Source organism: Camelus dromedarius, chromosome 8 (genome assembly GCF_036321535.1).
Source record: "Camelus dromedarius isolate mCamDro1 chromosome 8, mCamDro1.pat, whole genome shotgun sequence".
NCBI lineage: Eukaryota > Metazoa > Chordata > Mammalia > Artiodactyla > Camelidae > Camelus > Camelus dromedarius.
This window is the reverse complement of record NC_087443.1, coordinates 7,969,647-7,986,077: the sequence shown is the minus strand read 5'-3', so window position 1 is coordinate 7,986,077 and position 16,431 is coordinate 7,969,647. Positions and strand designations below refer to the sequence as shown.

At 41.1% G+C, this 16,431-nt stretch overlaps 1 protein-coding gene across 1 annotated transcript in view; it reads left to right on the top strand.

The window, feature by feature from the left end:
- The first annotated feature begins 761 nt into the window (after positions 1-761).
- The window catches only part of PCNX2 (pecanex 2), a 220,803-nt gene continuing 205,133 nt past the window's right edge, over positions 762-16,431 (top strand). Inside the window, exons 1-4 of the mRNA XM_064488633.1 lie at positions 762-953; positions 11,278-11,483; positions 12,277-12,397; positions 13,043-13,079. Coding sequence (XP_064344703.1) covers positions 801-953; positions 11,278-11,483; positions 12,277-12,397; positions 13,043-13,079 — 517 coding nt within the window. The 5' untranslated portion in view covers positions 762-800. The remainder of the gene's footprint in view (positions 954-11,277; positions 11,484-12,276; positions 12,398-13,042; positions 13,080-16,431) is intronic.

Here is a 16,431-nt window from a genome sequence, read left to right as displayed (position 1 = left end):
CAGAACAAGACAAGTAGCCTAAGGCTTCTGAAATTATTCCAGGGAGGTGGTGATCTTCTTTATCTGCCGAGTTGAACAACAGCAGGAAGGAGGAGAAAAGGTCAAAGACAGAGAGAGAGAGGAAAAAAAAAAAAAAAAAAGGTCAGGGTTAAAGGTGCAGCGGAACGTCCGGGGTCAGCGGTTAGCTAAGGATTAGGAAGCCGCGCAGCCAGGGCTCAGGGGAAGAAGTTACACGAGCGACATGTGACAGGATCCTGAGTTACAGAAGTGTTTTTGTGCTGGCTGCAAAAAAGGAAAAGGCGAAGGAATATGTCCTGGTTTGTCTCTTCTGCGTGAGAACATCTTTGATTTTTAAGCCTTTCACGCTCCCAAAATAGGAGGATGGGGCGAAAAGGAGGGAGAGCGGGCAGAGGCAAAAGAGGAAAGGCTGGAGGGACTCCGAACATTTCCTCACCCCCTCCTCCCGCCCCTGCCGGCCAGGAAGGCCTGTTATGCAGGGCCTCTGGGCGGGCGCTGGGCGGAGCCTCTGGAGCATCCTCTGAGCAGCCACCTCTGAGCACCATGGGAAAATCTTTCCTCCCTCGGACATGGCGCCCCCCTGCCCGGCGGCAGCAGCCGGCTCCGGCGCCGCGGTTCGCGGGTCCGGGCAGAAAGGCAGCCCGAGCTTCGGTCGAGGGGCGGAAGGCGCGGGAGGGGGCGGTGGCGGCGGCGGCGGCGGCGGCGGCGGCGGGGCCCCCCGGGGGCCCGCGTGTTAAAGCTGAGGGCGTCCTGGCGGCGCGCGCCGGCCCCGGGGCGCAGGCATGGTGTCCCAGGTGCTGCAGCTGCTCCGGCAGGGCGTGTGGGCCGCGCTCACGGGGGGCTGGTACCACGACCCCGAGCAGAGCACGTTCACCAATAGCTTCCACCTCTACCTGTGGCTGTTCCTGCTGCTGCTGCCCCTGGCCATGCATCTGGTGAGTGGGGAGCTCCAAGTCCTGGGAAAGGTGGGGATGGAGCAACCAGAAAAACCCTCCCTCCGAGTGTGCCTCATGTTGGAAAAGACTGACTATGATCCCCACTAAGAGATGGGATGGGGAAAGGCTTCAGGAATTTGGGACAGAGGCAGTAACAGAGAAAGGAGGACCAGGGAGGGGCTCACTGGCAGGAAAAGAAGTGGAAAGGACTTTGGGGGCTCGGGGACTCATTAAGAATTGATGCTGCCTGTCAGGATGAGTCAGACTGCTCCTCGCTGTGGAATGTTCAACCTATTTTGTATGTAAGCAGCCCTAGGCTCCTTGGCTGGGTAGCTTGGGATAATGTTTGGTCTGAGATACTGTGCATGATAGCCAAAAGGCAAACATGAAATGTTAAAAGCAAACCTATTTCAGTTATTGATCTTTTTACCCCCTTTCCTCCCTTCTTGTTTTACTGTGGGAAGGCGGTTTCAATGATCAGTTACACAGTTCGCAATTTCCACACCACTGTGTCGAGATCTGCAGAAAAATATAATAATGGGTAAATCTGATGTTGTTTAAGAGAAGTGAAGTATTACACAGCATCTAGTTGGGGCTTGACAGTTTAGTAAGGTTACCACAATTGAGTGCTTGCTGAATAACTACATATTTGGCCTTCTTAGGTAAATATACCTAATTGAAACAATGTTTAACCTTATTTGAAAAGTTACACAAGTAGGATGCTCTGAGTCTTACTAAAACATGATGTGCCATGAACCTAATTTTGATATGTCTATTGAAGGAGTTTATTCCTAACACGTAGTTTGATTATGTTTTCCACAGCAAAAATCTTCAATGAGTTTGCATGGCCGACGGAGTCTGAGTGTGACGTTAGAGATTGTGCATGATTTGGGTCCTGTTTACTCTCATTCAGGTAGTTTATCTGGAGGGTCAGAAATCTGGCTCTGAAGTTAGGCTGCCTGTGTTAAATTTGGGATTCACCTCTTAGCAGTTCTGTGACCTTGGGGAAGTTACTTACCTAATCTGTTTTTTTTTACTTCTTATCTGTAAAATGAGAAAAGTACTATGACCAGAGGCACAGTGTTGTTTTGGGGGCTTAAATGAGCACATAAAGCTATCCATCTTTCTGGCTTGACCTGGGATTGAACTCAGACCTGATGTAAATTTCCAACTTGCTACTTATTAGCTGTTAGGTCTGACCTGATATTTGACCCATCTAGGTCTTAGTTTTCTCATCCTTAAAATAGATGTGATAATGACCAGTTCATGGGAATAATATATTTCATATAAAAACACTTAATACAGCAGCTGATCCATGGTGACCCTTCAGTAAGCGTAAATTTCCTCTTCTTTGACCTTTTTCATCGTATTTCCTTAGCCGGTAGGTAGGTCCCAATGTTTTCCCTTTGCCTAGAAGGGCAGCACCGAGCAGTGATGAGGATGGCAAGCTTGGGTTCAGTTCTGGGTCTTCTGCTTAGTGGTTGTGTGAGCTTGAGCCAGCTTGAGCTCCCTGGTTTGTAAAGCCGGACTAAAAGGGTACATATGAGGATTGAATGAATCAAAGTCCTTCTCAGTACCTGGCACATGGTGACTGCTCAATATGAACTAACCTTTTTCCCCCGTTTTTCATTATTCACTTGCCAAAATCTCTCTATCCTTCAGAGGCCGATGGAATGAGCATCACTGCCTAGGCTTCCTTGATTTCACTTATCTGGAATTAATTTCTCTTCTCCTTTGCCCAAATACCATTCTGTATTTACTGTGTGTGCTGTGGCATGTTTTGAACTCCGTACTTAGTTGTTGGAACATGTATTTTACCTCTACTCCTGGGTCGTGAGCTTTGTGAGGGCATGGATTTTGATTTTGTCGATTCATCTTGGTTTTCCTCGTTGTACCTAGCAGAGTGCCTTGCATTTGGTGAGCAATGATCTCATGTGTAATAAACTGGTGGAAATAAAATCAACATGCATCTCTTTCTCTTCCAACCAGCATTAGATTGTCTGCCTAACAATACATTTAGAGCATTTCCTGATAATGAAAGCAATATATATTGCTTCTATTATCCCACTTCTCAACAACAACCACATTAATGTTTAATGTATAATCCTGCAGATTTTTTTTAATGAATATGAGCTCATTTTTACGTAACTCCTTTCAAGATTTGGTGTATGCATATGATCAGGGTCCTTAATTTCCATCTAATTATGCTTCATTGAGTAACTTGATTTCTACTTATATTTGTAAATAAGAAATTGTCCTTAGTTAAGTTCCTCTTTAATGCTATTTAAAATAATTTTTGGCTAAATCTTAAGAGTTTAGAAAGCAAAAAACTGATACCTTAAATAATTTTACTCATGTTGGATTCTTTGGATCAAACCAGTTATACTGAAATTTTCATGCCTTTATGCCAGTGTGCTTTTAACTATCACAGAATGATTTTATGTGAGTGAATTTTTGTTATTGTGCTGCTTTTTAATACCTAGCCTGTCTTATTGAAAAAAATGCAAGTAATCCTTCTCTTGCTCTGGTCTTCTAGTTTCTGAAAGTGACCTTAGACATAAAAGACCTCCTTCCCCAATGGAGGGTTCTCTTCTCTCCCTTTTGATTCCTAAGTATATTTTTCTGCGCTTCAGAGCTGCCTGTGATTGTTAACATCTTTCTCAGTTTGTTCCACTTATGAGAACTTAGTCCAGAAAAGATTCCTGGATGCTTGCTGATAGCAGGGGCTTATTTGAAGTTCTGTAATTTAAGTGGCCTTGAACTTTTCTGGTTTTTGCACAATTGGATGGAACATGTTTAATCAAGACAGTTCCACTGTAGGGAGAATCCACCATTTAATTTAACAGGGGTTTTGAATATGTAACTTAAAATTTATTATTAATTATTGAGGCAAACTTATCTCTAAGCCCCAGAGGTTACTTAGGTCTAGTTGATAATGCAGAAAATAGGTTACTTATTAGCATTTATAAATTCTATATTTTCAAGAAATGCTCAGAAGTATGTAACTAAAAGCATTAGGTCAATTTAGACAATCTGAAAAGATTGTCAATACTTTGATTTATTGTCAGCCTAATTTTGTTTTGGACAAACTGGAAGGTGCAGTTGTCATCAGAGCATCAGAGATATCTAATCTTTCCTTTCTCACTCGTGTTCTTGTGCTTGTTCTGAGAGAACCAACAGAGATCTATGTATAGCTTAGAACAAGAGCACCCTGGGCCTGAGTCTCACCCTGAATAAGTTCCGACAGCACCAGTGTCGAAAGACGTCCCTGCCCTGATGCTTATCCACTGTGTGATCTTGTGCAAGTCACTGCCTTTCTCCAGGCCTCAGCTTTCTCATCTGTAAAATGGGGATAGCGGGTTTGGTTTTTATCGATTTGGCAACTGAGATCCAGAGGGCGCTTGCCGAAAGCCATCTAGATAATACGTAGTAAAATTCAGAATTTTAAGCTGAGGTCCTGTTCTGTCCAAATCCTTGGCCTGTGCCCCCTGTGCCCCCTGACCTGCTATGCACATGAGCATTGGAGCTCCCTGAAACAGTGGACCCTCGTGAAGTGGTGTTCTGATTATCCTGGTGGTGGTAAGGCTGACCTGAGAAGAAAAGTTGAGTAGCAGAAAAGATCTGGCGTGGAACCTTCCCGTTCTTCAAGACCCCATGCAGGGCAACGTTACAGCTGACTTCCACACAGAATATCTGTCTTTTATTTTATGGCCGTAGCTTTCTGTTTCCTTGGGTTTTCTTTTATTTTAGCCAGACTAGCTCTGTTTCTGGTTCTGCTTTTTAACTTAGCCTTGGGGACTTTTTTTTTTGATAGGAACCACTTCATTACTAATGGGTATACTTATAATAAAACGGGATTACCTGGCACAGGCCAGGGCAGCACTAGACATACCGTGGGCGCTCTGCCTGGACTCCCTGTCACACCGAGTCACATGGAGTTCGTGACTCTTCTGTCATGGTTTGTGGCCACTCCCCATTTGGGGACATAACTATTTTTCTTTAGGTTTTGTGTTTCTCTGGCCACCCCTTTTTACACCACCACTTCTAACATAGAAGAGGCTCTTGTATGAATTACAAGAAGGTTATCTGTCCAAAAAGGCACCCTTTCCTGGCTCAGGACCTGCGGGCTGGATTCAGCCACCATCAGACCCTGGCAGCTAGAGGCCACTGTGCAGGATGCAACCCCTACAACCTGACACAGCGGGCCTGGCCGGGTGCACTTGGTGTTGTTACTTTGTTGGACTGCTTGGCACGTTCCTGTTGCCATAAAGGATACCTCTCACTGGTCAGTCATGGCATTCATATTCAGCTTCTTCAGAAGAAAGGCTTTTCCTGCTGCTGAATCACATGCTCCGTACTTTGTCTCCTTTGATTCCCAGAAGCTGGTTATCCAGTCCTTGTGCCTGTGGGTACCTTATTTATTCTCAGCTGAGATGCATGATGCTTTGCACTTTCCCATAATCCATTTGGATGTCTGAAATTCCTTCCTCCTGACCTCACCTGCCTGAAGCAGAGTGGGCTTCGGGTGCAGGGGCTGCAGCTTGGGGATGACCCAACCCTTCTAGGCTTGGGCTGAATGCCATCCCATGCAGTTGGTTTAAAATTTTTGCTGCTCCAGGTGGCTGTTTGGACTGTATGTCCAAAGGGCTCTGCTCCATGGGGACTTTGCTTTCCTGGTGCAAGCAATTTTATGGAGCTGTCCCCTATCCCTAGGGAGTCATCTTCAGTCTTTGTAAGTTAGTACCATCTTTCTTGAGTGACATTTCCACCCTTCTGCAAAATTCCTCCTGCTTTCCGTCATCTTCTGCCATTTAGACACACGGGCGTGTATCAGCTGGTTGTGTTTTTGTGTCTGTGGCAAGAGAAGCAGCACCTGCCGTATTCTGGGATGTCGGCCTCCACAGCCCTCTCCAAAAAAAGCCCTGTTTCCCCCTTTTCTTTCTCTTCTAGTGTTTCAAGCTCATGACTGATTTTCTGGTAGTTAGATTTCTGTCTCCCACCCCACCTCTACTTCTCTTAATTTCTCTCAGTTAGTGACTAGTTATATTTGGATTCTCTCCATAGAGGAGTTTTTTTTTTCTCTATTCTTAGATAAAAATTGCACAAGCCCCATGACTTCAGGTCACAGGTAATACAAGTCCTATAGTTGCTTTAAGTAACAAAGCACAGATTTGATTCAGATTTCAGAATGTCTAGTTCCACACGGTAATCCTGCTCTCCTAAGGTACTCTGTTATTTTTCCCAGTTGTAATGTCTAATATCCTAATACCCTTGGTGTGATTTCTTTTGTCTGGAAGTTGATCCTTATCAGGGTGATTATTGTTTTCCGATTTTATCCATTTGGTCTCTCAGATGATTACTTTTACACGTTCCCCAGCCTTATCCCCATTTCATCCCCTCTAAAACTCTTTCCTACATACTATGGAAGAAAAAAGATAGATTATTTCTTAATGCTATTCAGATTTTTTGGATTTTTCCCCCGTTAACATTATCATTATTAGAATAGATAATAAAAACAGCCAACACTCACTGAGCTCCTATGAGGCAGGCACTGTTGCAAGCATTTTGCATGGACTGAATCCATCTCATCCTCACAACAGCCCAGACAGGCACTGTCATTGTTCCCATTTTACAGTTGGTGAAACTGACATGGAGAGGGTGGTTAAGATGCTTAAGGATACTTGGCAAGTTGTGACTGAACCAGAAGCAGAGCACAAGCAGCTGGAGTTGGTACCCACTCTGCCATACCACCTCTAATCCAGGGAATTTCACAACATGGGCGTCTAAGCTAGAGATATAGATCAGAAAGTCATAAATATACAGGTTATATGTACTTCCAAGGGACTGAGCAGGAAGATGTAGTGAGAGAGAAGAGGGCTAAGCACTGAGGTCCCAGGAGATGCAGACTCAGACGTCAGGCAGAGAACAGCTAGAAGACCGTGGCCTCTCAGAAGCAAAAAGAAGACAATGTTTCAAGAAGTGAGGGACTGTTGTGGAGTGCTGCTGAGAAAAGAGAAAACTGTGTTGAATTTTTGTATTTAGAGACATTGACAAGAACGTTTTCCGTGGAGTTGGGGAGTAGTCGCCAGATTGCTGTGGGTTTAAGAGGCAATGGGAGGTGAAGAAATGAAGACAAGTGGTAAAGACCGTTCTTTCACACAGGGAGTGGGAAAGAGTACAGTCCAAAATCTGAAGATGTTCGGAGTCAAGGTGGGGAGGCTATCCTTGCCTCTAGTTTGGAGGAATCCTGCGGGTGAGGATACGATTTGAATCCCCACCTTGGTCCCTGGTGTGGTGCTTCATACATGGTGGAAAATCAAATCACTCTTTCCGTTAATGAAATCTAACTCAAGAAGAGAATTCACAATTTTAGTAGTGCATTTAACAGTCTGTGGTCAGGCCCATTTCAATATACTCACCACAACGTTGTGGCCTGGGTCCAGATCATTAAAAATGGAGTTTGAAAACCAAGGTGTCACTCTTGGTATTGGATTGCCATAAAGTTTGAATTTTGCTGTTGTTTCCAAGATAACCTTTGTGTTATTACTCCTGTGGCAATTCTCTTTTTCTTTGAAGTATTTAGATAATAATCACAACCTTTTCCCTATGGTGGAGAACTTGGACTTAAAAAGAAAAGACCACTGGCTCAAACAAAAATGACTTTATCTCATTTATTGATATTGGTAGATTTTTTTAAAACATTTTTAATTGATTTATAATCATTTTACAATGTTGTGTCAAATTCCAGTGTTCAGCACAATTTTTCAGTCATACATGGACATATACACACTCATTGTCACATTTTTTTTCTCTGTGAGCTACCATAGCATTTCGTGTATATTTCCCTGTGCTATACAGTATAATCTTGTTTATCCATTCTACAATTCTGAAATCCCAGTCTATCCCTTCCCACCCTCCGCCCCCCTGGCAACCACAAGTCTGTATTCTCTGTCTATGAGTCTATTTCTGTCCTGTATTTACGCTTTGTTTTTGTTTGTTGTGGTAGATCTTAAATATAGAAAATAAATATAGAAGTCTTTGGACTGTGAAGGACCTTAGGAATTTTCTATATTGGATTTTGTGTATATTTTAGTTCCTATCTCCAAATCTTTACCGTCTCAGAAGAAAATCAAGAGAACGAATACTTATTTCCCATTGGTCTTCCTCATCTTTTGATAAGATTTGTCTTTCTCTGTCTGAGTGACTTAGTATGACCATCTCCAGGTCCATCCATGTCGCTGCAAGGAGTATCATTTCATTCTTTTTAAGTGTAGGTAGGTTACGTTCCCTTGTTGGAGAGAAGTTGATTAATTTTGAAATTAGGTATAATTAGTCTGCACCATAATGGAAGCTCCTTGAAGACAGACATTCACCTATTTTGTTCGCAGCTCCCTCCCCAGTGCCAAGCACAGAGTCTGTCCAATAAATCCTTGTGAAAGGCCCTCTGAGTAGGGAGCTTGACTGTCTCTAAGGTACAGCTGATTACGTGGGGCTTTTACTAGTAGCTTACTCTGGGCAGCAGACACTAGTGGAGGGGATTCAACTTGATCTTGAGGGATGGTCTAGGAGAAACAGTAGGCTCTTGATGAACTGGTCCTGCTTAACCTGCATTTCCAGACAGGAGGGTCCAGTGTGATTAGTTTGTTCCTATTTCTCAGTTGGAAAATGCCATATGTCATCTCAAGATAAATCTAAAATAATAATCACTTTTGAAATTTGTAGTAAAATGCACATAACTTAAAAGTCTACAGTTCAGTGGAGTTAAGTATGGTCACATTGTGTACAGCCTGTTTCCAGAATGTTTCCATCTTTCAAAACTGAAAGTCCATAGTCATTAAGCAACAGCTCCCTATTTTCCCTCCCCTGAATTTCTGGTAATCTCCATTTTCCTTCCCCTTTCTGTGAATTTCGCTACTCTAGGTACTTCATGGAAGTGCAATCACTGTTTAGTCTTCTGGTGACTGGCTGATTTTACTTAGCATAATGTCCTCAGGACTCATCAGGACTGTAGAGTGTGTCAAAATTCCATTCCTTTTTAAGGTTGGAAAATAGTTCATTGCGTGTGTTGTGTTCACATTTTGTTTATCCACCATCCATCGAGAGACACTTGGGTTGCTTCCACCTCTTGGCAATTGTGAATAATAATAATGTTGTGAAGGTGGATGTACAAATCTCTCTTCAAGACCATGCTCTCAGTTCTTCTGGGTTGAAGTGGAATTGTTGGATCGTATGGTTATTCTATTTTTAATTTCTTGAGGAACTGCCATACTGTTTTCTGTAAATAATAACTTTTTAAAATAAAAAAATAGCAACTTACCATGTGGTGGTCTTTCCAGGTAGTCGCCTTGTAAGATCATTTATTTATTCCAACAATCCTGCCATTGGTCCTGATGGTCTCAGAAGTCTCTTTTAGCAATGGCTGTGGAGTTTCTACTACTGATTTAGAAGAGCAGAGGCAATAATTTATATCTACATTTATATTACAATTTACAGGCTTTACAGTGATTTTATGGAGAAATTATCATTTATGCTGCACACTGGGCGTCCACGTAGCTGATTTCATTAAACTCTTCCATGAAGTCAGTTGGCCCCCTTCTGGTCTCCTCATGACCAGCTCATCCTGTGTCCAGCCTCCCATCTACACTGATGATCTTATAAAATGCATATCCCAATATTTTCATTCCATGCTTAAATAGCATTCTGCACTCTTTCTTCATGGTGAACATCAAATTCTGAAGCATATGGTGTCTGGAACTTTTGATGTATTACCATACTTGGAATGCCCCATGTGAAATACTCTGAAATGTTTGCACTTTTCATAAGCTCTGCCTTCCTTCTGGCTTTTCTTAGCACCCTTCTTAGTTTTCACAGATGTCTGCTTTCCCTGGAATCATTTCTTTGGCCCCATACCCCCATCCCTTGGTTAGGCATACCTCAGCTTACCAGAATTCTGGCACTTGCTACTCTATCTTCTAGCTATTACTCATCTATCAATTTTGAACTCTGTGTGTAAGGACTATGTTTTTTTAATCCCTGTGTTTGGTGCAAAGTAACCACATATACATTTAGGGGCTAGGCAGTGGTTTTCAATGGGAGATCAAGTCTGCACCTCCTTCAGGGACATCTGACAATGTCTGGAGACAGTTTTGGTTGTCACACTGGAGGGATTGTTTCTGGCAATATTCAATGATATTCAGACTCGATATCAGTACAGATTTATGGTTGAACTTATTGTGTTGAGGTTGACATCACTTTGCCTTTAATGAGCTCACTGATTGATTGATCCTATGGATCTCTGTATACATTAAAGATGTAACTAAAATGTTAACTCTTACTGTAGCCATCTGAAATTAAAAAGACAACATGAATCCAGATTTCTTGACTATCTTAAGCATTCATTGACTAAACTCTGCACTCAATCTTTATGAGAAGAGAAGAGAGAATGAGACAGTTACAGGTATCAGCTTTCTAAAGTAGTTTTCAAAGCATTTGGACCCATGAAGATTTTCATTTTAATGCCCCTGCCTCAAATCTACCTCTGTAGCCTTTGGCTATTTCCCTATCTCATCATTCCCTGTAGCACAATCTGGATGAGCCAACATTTGCGTGCCACTTTTCTGTCTAGCATTTGCCTCATGAAAATTGCACACAAAGCAAGAGGCCTAGGAGTGCAAAGAAATTAGAACAGAAGTAATAAGAAACAGACAATAGACTCAAAGAAAGCTAAATAGCAGGCCTGAGAGAAAGCATTGTATTCTCCTTTTTGTTCATTTTACTTTGCAAGGCAGAAGTGCAGGTAGGGCTGTCTTTTGAGGATGAGTCAAATGTCTAGATTCCACCCACCTCATCATATTTTTGTAAATTAAAGTATAGTCAGTTTACAATGTTGTGTCAGTTTCTGGTGTACGTTACAATGTTTCAGTCCTACCTACCTCATCATTTTTAAACATGATGTACTTGCAAGGCTGGCTGACTTCTAAGGGGTACTGCCTTGAGGGCTCCCTCCCATGTTCCATCAGGCAGTTTCATATATGTTAGTGTGCATGCTCACACGTCTGGCTCTGGGAGTTCTTAATCCATATTTCCAGCATCCCAACCACAGCTGAGCTCATTCTGTTCTCAACATATAGCCAGAAGTTCTGGATTTTCTGAGAAAATATTAAATTTGCTTAATGTTTTAAATAAAGGAAATTCATAAAATATGTAATAGACTATTATCCAGGACCTGAAAACCTATAAATTTCTTCACACAAATAACTACAGAGGATGACTGTACTTCTCTACCTTGTGGCCTGATTTTTTCCCTTTCTTTTCTCTTCTTTAGGCTTTTCCTCCAAATGCCATCACTGTATTTTTTTACTGCAGTTTGGTGACTATATTCTTCACAGTAATCAAATTGGTCAGTTATCGCCTACACCTCATGTTTGATAAAGGAGAACTGATTCAGCAAACGCCCTCCAGAAAGAAAGAAAAGCCAGATAAAGACAAAGAGGCCAACAGTAACCACATAACTAATCACAAAAATCCAAGGTAATGTTTCGAATTAATGCATCAGTTCATAATTCAAATGTTTTAATTTTTATTAAAAATAATTTTCTCATTTTTTGGTTGTTTATGAAAATATACCAGTATAGCTAGACACAAATATATACATTTTTCTTATATTTAAGTGTACACTTAGGCATAAAATTGATGTTGATTAAGATTTAACTGACTATTTAATATGACCTTATACTCTGAAATTCATTTGCTTTAGGCTTAGCCTAGCAAAATATTTTACTTCAGTATTTTTACTTGCCATTTATTTAAAATTTGTTTTTTGAATTTAAAATTTTAACTTTACCTTTTTTTAAATTGAAACACAGTCAGTTACAATGTGTCAATTTCTGGTGTACAGCACAGTGTCCCAGTCATGCATATATATATGAGTGAATATATATATTCATTTTCATTAAAGGTTATTACAAGATATTGAATATGGTTCCCTGTGGTTATCTTGCCATTTAAATGCTTAGTGCATATGCCAGAGTATTTTCAAAAAGAGCATTTGTGTTTGTTAATATAAAAGTAATACATTACATAGAACTAAAATGTCGAAAGTAATTCTCGTGTGAACATCTGTCACTATTCGTGCTCTTATTTCTGATAATTCCTTAAGAGAGCATGTCTTGTTTTAAAGTAATGTTTATTAGGTCTTAAAAATAAAATTTGTAGACAATGAATTTGACCAAGTAGAATCAAGGGAAAAATTATTTGGGACTAATGTCCAAAGAGCCATGTTCTGTTTGATAATATCACTTCTGTGTTTCTCATGTGGAATTAGCAATAATGGGCAGATAAACCATGGCAAAAAGGAAGAGGCCAGTCGAACCCTTGCCACGCCTCCCCTCCGCTGCAGCTCCAGAGGACAGAGCATAAACTCTCATCACTCTTCTGGGCTCCTGGTCAGTGGTCTGTTTTTCTGTTTCACTCTCTCCATGTTGCTGTAGTGTCGATACCTAGAAGAGAGGTGAGCAAGGCATTCATTGACTTCAGTTTACATACACTGGCTGTAAATACTGGCCCTTGTGTAGAAATGACCAGGGAGGAGCATACGGACCATAAGAGAAACACAATCACGTGCTCAATACACACCCAATCCCTGCTGAGGCTCCCCACTTTCCCTCCCTTCTCCCTTCTCCTGTCTGTCACTCATCTGAATCATCAGATTTGCAGTGTCTTCCCCTGGAGTCAACTCCACCCCTCCACCTTAAATTACACTTATCTCTTGGAAAGTCGGTACATCGCCTTTTTTCTGGATTCACTCTCTCGGGCTGAATTCACTGTAGCATTTTATTTCTCCTTGTTAGTTTCTTAATTACCAAACTCTCTTTTATCACAGCATGGTGGTCTTGGTTGCACATCTACACGTGTATATATATGTATTTTTTTGCATTCATTTTTGCTCTCCCTTTTTTTTCGTGGACACCATATTGTCTCTTCTCTATGTGCTATTTAGAAAAACAGTGACTGCTGCTCGGTGTCTGCTGACTGCCTGGAAATGGGCAGGGAGCTGAGTCATATTGATTTCTGTTCTTTCATTTATTTAGGGGCTCCCGGCACAGGAAACAGTGGAAGATCTCAAAGGTAGAGTGCCTGTTCTTTTCTTATTCTTTAATATTTTATCACAGCATTATCCTTGGTGACATGAAAAATGATTTTATACAGTGGAATGCCAGGGAATTCATTCCAAATTGGAACCAGACCGAAGACTGCATAGTTATATTTACCTTCATTTCTTTAGCTCTTCGTTTTATTTATTTCTGCTCGAAATTTGTTTATCATGCCTGCATTCCGACTGTGATATTGTATTGACTGGATTTCATTGTTCTTTCTCTAGCCTGTGCCTCATTTCAAGCTTATAACAGCAGATGTAAAATAGAATAAATTAATTATAGCACACAGACTTTTTATTGTAGTACTTACATGGAAAAATAGCCGAGGGAATTACAGTGCATTCTGTATGTCTGCATGTCTCTCAAGTTACAAGTTTTGTTTCTAGGATTTTTCTTTTAAATCCTCCCAAACTTCTCTTATACTTTTTCACTAAGATTTCATTTTCCTGTCTTTTCATTGCCTTCAGAAGACTTAGGAAGCCTGAATAAACCCCTTCCTGTCTCTGCAATTCTATTTTTTGGCGGTACTACTACAAAGAGAAATTTATGCTCTCTTTAAATTTTGAGGCTAGCGTAAAATTTTATTTTCTGGAAAGCAGCTGCAATTAGCACCATGGTCCTGAAAACCTACAATGAAGTTTCTTTTTTCATCACTCAGCTAAATTCCATTAGTATACTATATTAATATAATATCATTATTATCAATATAATAACATAAAAGATCATCCACATTGTTTTTTCTATGTTGCTACTGAAATGAAACGTACATTAGTTAGATTTCAAATATTTTAGTTACGCACAGGATTTCACACATTATTTTGTCCATTTTGACACACACAGTTTTCCTTGTATTAAACTGTATATTCTTCCAGAGCAGGTGTCCTGTTGCTATCAACACCCTCACATTATTTACCTCCTTTCAATGTCTGTTCTGGCCTTTAATTTCATCATTCCAATTAAAACCATTCCTTCCTTCCTTGTGTTGGGGATTGCAGTAGAGGTTTTGCATAGATCATTTCACTCTGAGTCATAATGAAATGAAAAATGTCTAGGTGACTTATGCAATGTTTTTTCAGCAACACTGCACTAGAGCAATTTTTTTTCTTGGACCAGTCTCATAACATACTACCCTAGCATCTAGTTCTTATTGTTAAAAGGCACAGTGGCTTTACTTTTTAACCACTCTATTGAGACATCATTCAGATGCCATGCAATTCACTTACTGTCAGTGGCTTTTAGTATAGTCACAGAGTTGTGTATACATTATCACAATCAATTTTAAAATACTTTCATCACCTTGAAAGGCAAGCCCACACCACTTAGCCATCACCACTCAACCTCCCATCTCTCCCAGCCCTAGGCAACCACTAATGCTCTTTCTGTCTCTATAGATTTGCCTATTCTGGACATTTCATATAACTGGAATCATATCACATGTGGTCTTTTGTGACTAGCCTAATGTTTTCAAGGTTCATCTATGTTGTAGCTTGTATCAGTACTTTATTTCTTTTATTGCCAAATAATATTTCATTAAATGGATATACCACATTTTATTTATTCAGGTATCAGTCGATGATCATTTGTGTTGTTGGAACTTTTGGGCTATTATGACTGATGCTGCAGTGAACATTCATGTGCAGATTTTTGTGTGGACATGTGTTTTCATTTTCTTGAATGTACTTCCAGGAGTGGAATTGCCAGGTCATTTAGTAACTCTGTGTTTAACCATTTGAGGAATGGCCAGACTGTTTTAGAAAGCAGGTGTATCCCTTTAAATTCCTACCATCTGTATATGGGTCACAGTTTCCCCATGTCTTTGATAACACTTATTACTGTCCATGTCTCTTTAGGGTCAGGGTCAGGGTTAGGGCAAACAGGGTCTTTTGACTACAGCAGGGTAGAGCAGGGTCCCTCGATTCTTTCTACCAGAGTGCTTCTGAAGACAGAGGAGGGCAAGTAAATACTCCTTCCTGTACCTACTCCAAACCGTCACTTCCTGACACCTGCAGGTCATAGGCTGGGTCCACCTACGGCAAGAGTTAATTTGAAAAATGCATGTTATGTCTTATTTTTTTTCATTCTTTTTCATAATATTCCCATTCATTTTAATAATTGTGACATTTTATATTACCTCAAGTTGTATTATTTATTTTCTTTCTGCCAATATTAGAGTAAATGAGATGTTGCTTATCCTGTTTCTCCTGGGACCTTGTAGACCCTCAGACACTGCACCCCTCATGCCCCCAGAGAAGACACTTCCTGATAGAAGAGAAGGAAGAACTGGAGGCATTTATTGTTTGAATGACCACAAGGCTAGTGGAGAAAGAAAACCCACATGAAGACGCCAAGGTTTCAAGCTTAAGAGGCTTAGGGGATGCTCGGGTCCTAAGGAAGTTGAGAGAAGGACAGAGCTCACTCGTAGTCACCACCATCAGTAAACACTGCTTTGCAGATGAAATTTAAAATGTTCTGAAAATAGATGAATCACATCAGAAGCATGGGGTTATTACTGTCCACGGGTCAAGGCACCAACAAGCCCATTGCCCGTCTTTGGGCTGGTGTTTTCTGAGTCCAACCTTTTGGGTCCTCATGGCAGCCTTAAGAGGTTGGCATAATTATCCCCATTTTGCAGATAAGGAAATTGAGGCCAAGAACAGTGGTTCTCAACTGAGGGAATCTGTTCCCTAGGGGATGTCTGACAGTGTCTGGAGGCATTTTTCATTGTCCTGACTGAGGGTAGAGTTGCCACCAGCATCACCCGAGTGGGTGGAGGCCAGGGATGCTGTGAAACATTCTGCAATGCACACGACAGCCCCCATGACAGAGAATTATCTGGTCCAAAATGTCAATAGTGTCACATCTGGGAAATCTTGGTGTGGAAGGATTACATTACTTAGCCAAGGTAATGAAGCTGCCGTAGGTGGACTCAGCCTATGACCCTCCGGGTCAGGAAGCAGCGGTTTGGAGCAGGGAGGAAGGAGTATTTATCTCCTCGCTCTCCTCTGTCTTCAGGGCACCTTGGTAGAAGGAACTGAGACCCTGCTCTACCCTGCTGTAGTCAAAAGGCCCTCTTTGACTCTAGTACAAATTCTGGGCATAACTCTCCCACCTAGAATCTTCTTCCTCCTAGCTTACTTTTTTTTTTTTTTTGACGTATGTAGTCATCTTTATTATAATTTATGAATACATTAGAAACTGACATGGATCTCTTCAATAAGACATCTAGGTTCTCATGGGCATCTACTTTCCATTCATTGATAGAAAATCCACTTTACCTGAGATGATAAAAAAAAGGCCAACTAATACATTAATTGTTATTATGA